This window comes from Dioscorea cayenensis, chromosome 20 (genome assembly GCF_009730915.1).
Source record: "Dioscorea cayenensis subsp. rotundata cultivar TDr96_F1 chromosome 20, TDr96_F1_v2_PseudoChromosome.rev07_lg8_w22 25.fasta, whole genome shotgun sequence".
NCBI lineage: Eukaryota > Viridiplantae > Streptophyta > Magnoliopsida > Dioscoreales > Dioscoreaceae > Dioscorea > Dioscorea cayenensis.
In genome coordinates, this window is record NC_052490.1 from 27,833,378 (window position 1) to 27,845,571 (window position 12,194).

At 35.4% G+C, this 12,194-nt stretch overlaps 1 protein-coding gene across 1 annotated transcript; it reads right to left on the minus strand.

Annotated features, from left to right (window-relative positions):
* Positions 1-5,006: 5,006 nt before the first annotated feature.
* LOC120251381 (GDP-mannose transporter GONST2-like) lies at positions 5,007-6,168 on the minus strand. The gene is made up of 2 exons (XM_039259914.1): positions 6,031-6,168; positions 5,007-5,946 (listed from the first exon to the last, which is right to left on the minus strand). Exons 1-2 carry the CDS (start codon positions 6,166-6,168, stop codon positions 5,038-5,040), a joined length of 1,047 nt encoding a protein of 348 aa, XP_039115848.1. The 3' UTR covers positions 5,007-5,037.
* Between the last annotated feature and the right edge of the window lie 6,026 nt (positions 6,169-12,194).

Consider the following 12,194-nt stretch of genomic DNA (forward strand, 5'->3'; position numbering starts at 1 on the left):
GTCCTGTAAGCGGTGATATTGGCAGTAGCTTGAATGTCTACCAAGATGCATTAGGCGCCACCTTTTGGGTTTATGCAAATTCAATCCATTTTCTATAGCTTGATCAAAAAGCTCTTTCCTTTTATCTTTCCTGATAGATCTTTCTTTGATATTTGTTGCTTTAGAAGGGGCTGGAGAATCCATGACTTCTGAAACAAAATTTTGTCCTGATGATTCTGGAGGATATGTCCCAGATTCATCCCACTCAGCATCTTCAATGTGTAACTGTCGTAGCCTATTAACTGACTCCTCTGTTACCCTTTGAATGAAAGCAGGGATGTCTTCAGCAGGCATGACTTTCTTCAAGACCTTATATTTTGGGGTCTTCGGGGTATAGTATGGTTCTTTGGACATTAGTTGTGGGTAGGGCTCCAAGAGCTTGGCGTTCGCCTTCTTTACTCTTTCCCTGAATGCTATCTTCTTTCTCTGCTTTTTACTGACATAGGGTCGACCGTAACGGTCATATGACTCTTCTGGTTCAGAAAAGCTATCATATTCATCATCATCTTCTGGGCTATATAAAGGTTCCCCTCCGGAAATAACCCTGCAAGTCTCCACTTGCACATCTTCTTCATTTCCAATTTTCTCAGTTAATTCCCTGAGTAACTCCTCGACTTCTTCAGGAAAATAATCTCTGAGGGTAATCAGAACCCTTTCTTTCTGCTCATATTCTTCAAGGGTCTCAATATACTCCTCAATAATAGATTTCTTGCGCTTTGATTGTTCACGCTTTTGCTTTCTTTTCTTATTCTTTTTCTTTGACTGCTTTGTCTGGTGACCTTTATGAGGTTGCTGAGAGTGCTTCCAAATGATCCCTGGCAATTCAGCCAACCTTTTTAACATCTTCATTGACCTTTTGGATACAAATACTTCCCATAACTCTTTTGGGACAGCACAAGGTTTGTCATCTTCTGTTGATGTAAATATCACCTTGTTACCAACCACTGTAACTTCCCTTTGGGATGACCCTTCTGGGTTTAGGGTAGTCACGTAACGTATATGTTCAGCTGGTTGCTCGGACAAGACATTCTTTGAGAGTGTGATTTTGCCCTCTTGGTATTGTCGCTCGACCCAATCCTTGAAAACATAACAATCTTCTATTGTATGTCCCAACACCCTATGATATGGACAATAATTGGGATGATTTGTCTTGCTTTGCTCTTCAGGTCTTTTGCATTCAGGGAGCTGCAAACCCTCTCTCACAGCATCTTTGAAGATTTTATGTACTTTATCTCTTCTGAAGGAATACTTCTTATTCATCCTATCCTTCAAGGAAGGAAGAGGTTTTGACTCATTGTCAGTAGCACCTAAGCTAGGTACCTTAGCTTGTTCCGGCTTATGGGACTCTACTACGCCTTTCCCCTTCTCAATATTGAAGGTAGTAGCAGTATACTTGACGCCTTCCATTTTTTTGGATTTGTCTTTGTCACTCCTTGAAGTGGTTTGGAAATTGGACAACACCTTCGGGTTGGTCCTTTCCAATTTTTTAGCTTGTGAGATTAAGCCTTGGAATGTAGTGATGCTAGATGTACTCAAGAAAGGTGACATCCAACTATCAATGTTCCCTAGCAATAAACCCACTGCCTGTTGCTGATCGAGTGGTTGTTCACATTTGATGCTCAAGTTTCTCTATCTCATAATGTAATCGACCACTTTTTCATCTTTGTTTTGGCGAGTGGCTACTAGGTCAGCAATTGTGATTTTGTCACTTATGCCCCCAAACCGTACTTGAAATGCATCTTTTAACTGCTGCCATATTTGAATCGACTCGGGTTGCAGATTTGCATACCATTCAAATGCTACTCCTGCTAGACTTGCAGAGAACTGTCTAAGGAGGAGCGATGGCTTCGCACTTGTATCTCCACAAGCCGTGACAAAATGAGCCAAGTGTTGGTCAGGATTGCCAATCCCGATGAAATTGCTTGAATTTAGGAACATTATATCCCTTGGGGTAAGGCACCGAGTCGTGGTAGGCGGGATAGGGGCTTGTCTCCATCCGCCCTTGTCTCAATTCCTTTGGCTTGATTTAATTCAAAGCAACTACCATTATTTGTATCTCTTCCCGAGTCATTACTGAGTTGATTGTTCTCGAGCAGGGAGCATAAGAGGTTCTTCCATGTTCTGCTGGCCTGAAGGTTTCCTTTGGAGGTGGTGTTGGACTTCTCGACCTCTGCACATTCTCCATAGGAAACCGTGGGGTTACCCCTTGCTCAACTGGCCTTAGGGCTTCTCTCGGCTGTCGGGTTGGACTCCTCGATCTTCCTGGTTGTTCAGGTTGACTTTCCATGAGGATTTTAATTTGCTTCTGCATTTGTAACATTGACCCCATCAACATGGCCATGTTGTCATTGAGTCTTTGATATTCAGTATCACGGTGTCCCTTTTGAGGAACAAAGACAGGTTCATCCTCTTCATCTTCATTTAGTTGTTGTACTTCTTTGTGTTTCCTTGGTACATGGAGTGGTGGAAGGCTAGTCCCTATCCCTTGCTCCTCATGTGGTGGCACATGACTGGAACCTTCTTCCCCATTCAGAGAGTCTGCTGCTCTTCTACGGGATCTTGTAACAGGTCCCGGTTGTTCTTGTTCGGGTGCAGGATCTCCTCTTGCTTCAGTAACCATGCGACAAGTGTGCACTTCCACATCTGCATCAGACATTTCTTCATCTTTCATTTCCCTCCTCCATTGAAATTTAGACCTGTCAACCTTCGATTGATTTCTTGTAGGAGCTAAGCGATCAAACACTGTCTTTTGCGCTATTGACATCAATTGCTTCTTCTTTTGATAGAATTCTTTTGGTCTAATCTTCTCTGACTGCAATTTCCTTGATGCTGTGTAAGTCTTGTAGAGATTCTGACCAAATGAATTCCTGTGATAGGACTTTGGAGGTCTACCAACTTTGTTTTCACTCAGTTGGGAACGCAGGTCTGCAGTGGTTGCGTTCTTCTTCACCAGGTTAAGAGGTTCAAATGAGTTGTTAAAGGTACTCATCTGATTATTTTTGTGCCCTTGGAACGACACAAAATCCAGCCTTTGTTTTGGAATCTTAACTCTCCTTTGTGTGAGCCTCGAAAACACACTTTTCTTCTTTGGTGTGTCTTCATCAGATGAGTGGAAAATTCCACTTTCCCGCCCCTTTGCTGTAATGGTAAAGGTGGGTTCATCATCCTCATCATCATTCATGTGAACTACCCTCTTAGGGTGGGATAGCCTCTCAAATACAGATAGTCTTGGTGAGTCCTTGACATCAGCATCCTCGCTAGTTGCAGGAATAATCACATTGGGGCGACGCCCTTTGGATGGAAGTCGCGGGACTGTCAAGTTCTCCTCCAAAGGTGTGGGTCTCCTGATGAATTGCACCGACTCAGATATGGTGCCAAAGGTCAGCTCAGCTCCTGCAGCTCCAGTGTTGAATGTGCAGTTGGGCAGTTGCACCTCAGTTCCTTCGCCAAGGAAAATTGTGAGTTTTGGACTTCCAGATGTGGTTGTGTTTTTGAGTGCCATTTTGTTCTTCGTTTCCTGCAAAACAAAAAGAAACATGATTAGATTTCTTTCATAGGATGTAGGAACAATGCCTTTACTTGTACTTTGGCCTCAAAGATGGGAGGAGGAATGGGTCCCCACCGGGCGTGCCAGAATTTGTGGGATCGAAAATATGCATCTGGCATCATGAAAAAGACACCAGACGATATATCGAAGCACAAATATCATATTTGTTTTGTGTGGGTTCTTTCATTCCTAATAGAGGCAAGCCTCTATTATTAATTACCCTAGATTAGAAATCTTAGGAACCTCCGATTAAGGGCAAAAGGTACAAGTAAGAGCCAGAAGATTTGCGAATTATAAATCTTGTTATTTTATTATATAAACATATTTATATATATTATCATCGCCGCTGCCTGTGCCTTGTCACTGCGTTGCCTACTGCATTGCCGTTTTGCAATTTTTGTTGCCATTTTGAAATAAACAAGTCACTGCTGATTGTGTCTTGTTACTATATTGCGCGTCTTGTTGTCGCTTTTTTTTTTTGGAATATGTCTCATTGCCGTTTTGAGACAAATTTAGCCACGACATTGAGTTGAGCACCCTTCTCGTTGCTTTGAAATTAGCAGTGCATATTTCTCTGCTATTCATTTGCTTGCATATCATTTCTAGATATATATTTTAATTTAGTTATTTTGATCCACACTTATCATAGTGGGTTATATTTATTTATTTGTTTATTTTTAGAGGGGTCGTGAGCACATAACATGCATGTTTCTTTTTTTTTGTTTTTGTATGCATGCTCCTCATTTCATTTTTATGTATGCACGTTTCAATATTTTATATCATGCATGGTGATCCCGGCTTCTAAATGTATGGGCATGCATGCATACAATTTTTAGAGCTTCATGTGCAACATGCATGAGTCACGTGCTTTTTAATTTATTTTTTTATTATTTATTTATTTATTTCCTTTTCAAGCTGAAACCCATATTCATGTTGATGGTGGGCCCCTTTTTTTAAATTTTTTTTTATTATTCTTTAACAAAATGATGAATGCTTTTGTTCTTTTATATATATATTTTCATGATGCGTCTGCGTGCATGTTTTGTTTTTGTTTTTATGCACGTGAACTTGCATACATCATCCATTCATTTGTTTAACTGTGGGCCCATTTTTATCATTTTATTATTTTATTTTTTTTTATATATATATTCTTTATATGAGACCATAGCATGCCCTCCATTTTCTTATATTTCCCCTTTTTTTTTTTTTAAATAAGCTTTTTTTTTCTTTAATATATGCTGGAGGAATGACAAATTCAAAAGAATACCCAAGAAATATGAACTGCAAAACTAGTTTGATAACTTAGCCATCACACCGCTCTGCTTCAGTTCGGAGAACGACAAATAGAATATTGAACAGCAGTGTGATCAACTCCTGATGAGCAGTATGTGTTCTTTCACATAGTTAAAAAAACTTCTTTACATTATCGGCTTTTTCGGCTTCACAAGTAATCAGGACATTTTGGCCTTAGCGAAGAATACACCAGCAAATAAACCGAACAGTATACTAAACAAGTTTGGCAAGCTCACAGGGACCTTGAAGAGCAAAATACCACAGATTGATATTGGAATCTTGTTTAATGATCCCACCAAACTGTAAGTAGTGGGGCTTGTTTGGTTTAGAAACCACAATGATGTAAAACTAATGGCCAGTCCAAGCAATCCACTTACTGTAGCAGCAACCCAAAACATAGGTAGCTGGATAACGTCTGACTTAGAGACATATCCCCATTCATCTGAGAGAATGATCAAGACTATGGCAAATGGTACAGATAGTGAATTGTTCAGTAACACCATTGAAACTTCATTCAATGAACCGGACTTGGCTGACTGCTTCGCTGTGTCCATGACTTTTCGGAGTGTCAATGAATAGCTAGCTGTAAGAACGCAGTTCATAATTTGCCATGTGTAACCCATCGCACCAAAGGATAGATCTGTAATGCCGCCATTAACAGCTGATACGATCATTAGAAAAAGAGCAACCCAAACTTTTCCATTCTGGCGCTTCTTGAAAAGATAGATTTCCCCAAAGGCGGTTAAAATATTTGTCATGTTCTTTAATATTGTCACCATTGCAACATTTATGTGCTTCAAGCTATACATGCCCGTCACCAGCATGCCGACAAATATAAGATTCACAGGAATCCAAACTCGGACCAGCTTCCATGTCAGCTTTTCTGTGGAGACTGCTCCAAGGAACTCCACTGCTAGAACGATCATGACACTTACAAAATTCTGGTAGAGCATCAGTGATACTCTTCCGTTGTGAAGCTTTTCATTTTCATCAATGGCATCACTGATTCTTGTTTGAGGTTCATGCAATATCCGAGAGGAGCATGGTGTCTTGGACTTTATTGATGGCTGATTATACCGATGGTGGTTGCATCCTATTTTGCGATCTTGGTGATTTCGCACATCCTCTGTCTTTTTTTAAGGCAGTGAAACATAGTTGGGATTTGGCGGCGGCGACAAGGGTATCAAACAATGAGCGGCAACATCGGCGACGAGCATCCGCGGTGATGAGCGATGAGCGGTTGTCGCGAGGGAACATCGAGCGATAGTAGCAGGGAAGCTTTTAGTCATGGTTAGAGGCATTATTTCAGCCCCTCAACCACAACGGGAACCTCCTAGACAAGCTGTGACGACGAGCAGCGGCAAGAGCATCAAACGGCGGCAAGGAAGAGGCGGTGGATGCCGTACATGGTTGGCGGCATTATTTCAGCCACTCAACCATGACGGCAACCTCTTTGACAGTGCAGATGGCGAGCTGACGGCGACGGCAACATCGAAATTTTTTTCTCTTTTTATATATATATTATATATAAATACGGGAGGATGGAGAAGGAGATGAAGCACCTTAGAAGTTCTCGTATCCCTTTTCTTTTCTTTTTTTCTCTCTGAATTTTCTCAAAACTCCTCTCCCTTTTTTTCCAAATCTTTCCCGTATTTAAAACCTCGCCCTTATCTTTATCCCGAGAGATCCCGAGACATCACAACAGATGATAACTTTAAATTTAAACTTAAAATTATCTATATATATATATATATATTTTAATTTTAAATTCGAAATTTAAAATTTTTTTTTTTAAATTTTTTATTATTATTTTTTTTTATTATTTTTTTATTATTATTATTATATATTTTTTTATTTAAATATATATATATATTTTGGTTCGTACCTCCTTTTTTTTTCCCTACTTCTTTTAATTTTTTTATTATTATATATATATATATTTATATATTATATATATATATTTTTTTTTTTTAAATTTGCGCCGTTCTGATCCCATCAAATCACACCAAATCATGAGACTTTAAAAATTTGAATTAATTTTAATTTTACCCTTTTTTTTTTTAATTTAAGAAACTTTAAAATTCGAATTTAAAAATTTTTAATTAAGAAACTTTAAAATTCGAATTTAAAATTTCTTATTAATTAATTAATTTTTTTTTAATCAACTTTTTTTTTAATTTATTATTATTATTATTATTTTATTTTATTTAAAAATATATATCGATTTGCCTCGGGATGTGTGTTTAGGTATCCTAAGATTTGCACCTTCTCACATTACCTCGAGATCTGTTCTCATGTCACATAAAATTTAGGATTGCCTCAGGATACGTGTTTGGGCTATCCCAAGATTTGAGATTGCCTCGAGATAGGTGTTCTCAGGGGTAATCTTGTAATTTGCCTTTATGCCTCGAGATATGTTCTCAAGGGCAATTTTGTAATTTGCATTTTGTATTTAACTTGGAATTTGCATTCTAGTCCAAAACAATCCAATAATCAATTAAGATTAAGATTAGGACATTTAAATTTTAATTCTAAATATATCTATGATTAGGATATATTAGAATTTAAATTAAATTGGAATTTGGTTTCCATTAGGACATCGAATTTTATTAGGACATGCGTTATATTATTTATATAAACATAACCAAATCCCTCATTGGATGTAATCTGAGTTACAGGGGATTTTAGAATCCTATGAACCAAACACTGGAGTTTTAAAAACGCAGTAACTCAAGTTATATATAACTCAAAATCCCTCCAAACAAACATTACCCATCTCAATTAGCAGTGTAGCATCACACTTCCTTTTGGTACTCTCACTGAATCCTTGTTCCCAAGAAATCCATTTAGAAGTGCATCCTTTTAATGATTAGAATTGGTGGGCAAGGTGGCAAGGTGGTTACCAATGTAGTAGAACCACACACACACACACACACACACACACACACACACACACACACACACACACACACACATATGGGTAAATTACTTAAATAGTCACCAAATTATTCTGTTACTCCTATTTGAGTTACCGAATTATAAAAAAAAATTAATGAGGTACTCTAACTTTAGATTTACTTTCAATGGGGTCACACACGCTAACTCCGTTAACAGTGTGCTGAAGTGGCATGTCATGTCATGTACTTGCCACATCAGCATGCCAAGTGGATAAAAACCCTTTTTACCTTAGAGATAGTCAACTCATATAACTATTTCTAAATCTCAGATAAATAGAAGATAATTTGATGTTTGAATCTTTTTATTTCTAGTTAGATAGGTTGCAACAATGTCCTATATTTAATTTGATTCTTTGTCCATGTGGCATGCTGATATGGTAAGGGGGTATGACTTGGCATGCCACGGTAGCACACCGTTAATGGAGTTAGCTTGGGTGATGCAATTGAACTCTAATCTAAAGTTAAGGTACCAAAGTGAATTTTTTTATAAGTTGGTGACTCAAATAGGAGTGGCCAAATAGTTGAGTGACTATTTAAATAATTTACCATATATATATATATATATATTCTGAAATTTGGACAAGTTACATATCAGGGGATTGCACAGGTGTAGAGTTAATCTCTCAACACACGTGCTCTCACCCTATGTGAGCTTTGGTTCAAACCTGCCTCCTCGGTAGAGATAAACACCCTATGCAGGAGACTCAATACCAACAGGCCTAGTGGTTATTGACACTCTCTCATATTCATCAAGAGAATTAACAAAAGAAGTTATAATTTATTATTTATTTTTTAATTTTCTTTTTACCTTTCTACTTTAAAGTTCTTCCATTCTTTTACTGTGATAAGTTCACTGATTAAGGTATTTAGTATTATTATTCAAAGGCCATGTTCTTAAGGCACATATATTTCATCATGGATTAACTAAAGCGGTTTTGTTACTTGCCAGTCTGTCGTTTTCAACTGGAAATGATGATCTTTGATGTTTTCTCTAATACACACTTCCCATATTCTAATTTTCTTTCAAATTATCAACCAAAGTATACTTGATTCCAATTATCTTGAATGGAAATTATTTGTTTATAGTATAGTTAATTCTAAATTTGGTGCATATAAACTCATTTTCTAAATCCCCAAAGAAAAAAAATTAATTTCGGGGAGGGAATACTTCTATATAAGGAATAGTGTTGAGAGCAAATAGAGAAGGAAACACAAAATGAGGAAATGAGAAGAAAGAAATTATTATGCTATATTTGTTAGACAAAATTTTTTAAATATATATTCAATTTGTAGGTCCACTCATAACTACACACAATACTTTGTTTATATGCAAAACCCAAAAAAAAAGTTTCAATATGATATAACATTATTATTTTTATTTGGTCACTTGATAATTATCATTACTGACATGACATTTTTTTCGGCTTGAATTTTCATTTGTTGGCTAGTGCAATTATACCACTACTACTTTTGACATCATCTAACCTAGTTCCATCTCAATTAACTTTGTAGCATCACACTTCCTCTTCGCACTTCCCATGAATCTTTATTCCAAAGAAAGCCATTCAAAAGTGCATCCCTTCAATGATCAAGACGTGTAAACTCTATAAACGGTGGCAACTTGGCAAGGCACCTACCAATATATTATAAGCACTCTCATTTTCATAGAATAAACAAAAGAACTCAATAAAAAAGGCAATTTTATAATGAATGGATTTAAAATTATGGCAAAGAAAAAATTCACTAAATTTATGACCAATTATTTAAATATTTATAAAAATTAAATATTTTGATCATGTTTATATGAAATAAACTATAACATATATATATATATATATATATATCACATACCTTTAAGTTTAAATTTTTGGTTTTTTTGCTAACGATTGTTTGGTCTATTGGCATCGAATCCCATAAATAAAGTTTTTGTATCTTGTGAAGGAGATGTGTTTGAGCCTCAGTTCAAGTAAAATGAGGACACATGTGTGCTGAAATTGTAACCCTAAGCTTGTGCACACTAATGGCACGTGGCTTGTCCACATCTTGTTAAAAAAAATTACCCTTTCTAATTTGAGCTTATGTTTCCTGGAGTGAAAATTATTTTTTTTAAAATTTTAATATATACTAATTCATTTTTATATAGCTAAATTACTTATTCAAATTGAATTAAAATATTATTTTCATATTTTTTCCAAATAAATATTTTTTCTTATTTTATTGATTGTTTTAAATAAATTCAATGTCTAGATCCATGTAAACTATATCTAGTGTTTTTGTGGGTCCCAAAATCCAAAAAGGATTTTAATATGATCTCATATTAAAATTTTTACTATCTCACTTGATAATTATCATTGCAGACATGATATCTTTTCGGCTTCAATGTTCATGTCTTGGCTAGTGCAATAACATCACTACTACTTTTGAAATCATTTAACTTAATGATATCTCAATTAGCCGTATAACATCACACTTCCTTTTAACACTCTCATTGAATCCTTAATCTTAAGAAATTCATTCAAAAGTGCATCCCTTCAATAATCAACATGTGTAATAAAACTCTATAAGCGGTAAGGTGGCTATGAATGTATTAGAAACAATCTCTCATTTTTAATAATAATAATAATAATAATAATAATCAAATATTAAGAAGCCACATGTCAGTGACGTGCACAGACGAGGAACTAATCCTTCAACACACTTGTACACTCACTCTACGTGAGTTAACGTCTAAACTTGCTTCAGTAGCAGGACGCGAATACTCTACGGAAGGGATCCTCGCTAGAAGACTAAAAGGAGTTGTCACCCTCTCCTCTCCATCAAGAGAATTAGCAAAAGAAGTCAATATTTTCTTTTATACTTTTTACTTTCTAATTCTTAATCTCTTTCATTGTGCTAAGTTCACAGATTAAGGACATTTTTACTTTGTAATATTATTCAAAGGCTATGTTCTTAACACACACACATTATCATCATCATCATGATGCAGTTACTAAAATGGTTTTGTTACTTGTCAGTCTTTCTTTTTCAATTAGAAATGAGGAGGATATTTGATGTTTTTTAATACAAACTCCCCATGTTCTAATAATTTCTTCAAAATTAGCAACTAAAACATACATGATTCCAATTATCTTGAATGAAAATTTTTTGTTTGTAATATAGTTTCTTCTATAATTGGTGCAAAAGAAGATCTTTTTCTAACAATATATTTATCATAGTAAAATGTGATTAAATAATTTTTAATAAACAATCTAATATATTCGTTAGACAAAATAATATGTTACTTTACTATTATGTGATCTTAGTGTGTAGTTAGTTTTATATTTATGTTTTTTCAATATATTCAATGGCTTTTGCCTTGTAATGTAAAATTAATTTATTTAGATTCAAGTTATCTAAGGTAAGAAGTTTTACTTCCTTTTCTCATCGACATCCACATTAATTCGAACCCTTATAATTAACCTCCACATTTACATCCTCATATGTGTTGTTAGGCAAACTTGATCATCTTCCTAGAGAAGAATCTATGTCAATTGTCTTTAGACATGCTACTTCTATCTTATATCAGTGGTCTCACATTTAAGGATTCTTTATTTCTAACATCACTCTTTTGATCACTCTACAAAGAAAAGTTCCCCTCACCTTCTACCTCAAAAGCAATATTAGCCTCCACAATTTTTACATTGTCTCTTATATCCTCGTACTTTTTCTTCAAAAACTATCAATCTGGCTAAGAAGCTTCATTATATGTAATGTTAACTTAAGCAAGTGGGTTCATCTATTCTTTTTGGACTATCAACAACCTTCATTATGTACATTGCCTGAAGTACATCTTTCCTACTCATGATATTTAGTTTTAGTATCACTCATTATATGAACTATTATATATCCTTAATTTGTAACATGTATAGGTGACTTATGATTTTCATATCCAAAAATATTAATGATTCATCTTATTCAATTATGTATTATGGTTCTATATAACTCTTTGCTCATATTGTTCTGGTTAATTAATCATTCTTTATGTTTATCACGCTTCTTACCAATCTATGAATCTTATTTTTGTTATTCAGGTGAACGTCTCTTGGTAATTTTCTGTTCTTTGAACATCTTTTCCTTGAAAAATTTAACATCACCTTTTTGGTGAGATAGAGAATAAGAAACATTACTACTCTACTTTTGCTATGAGTTTCCTCATTCATTTATTGTTCATAGAAAAAGGTTCAAACAATCTCTTAGTTCACAAGACCAAGAGGCTTGGCTTTATTTTACAGCCTTCATGGTAGATATGCATCAAAGCCTTAATCTGCAACAATAACTACTTATTTCAATACTAGTATAGACTAGAGCAAATTGTTGGT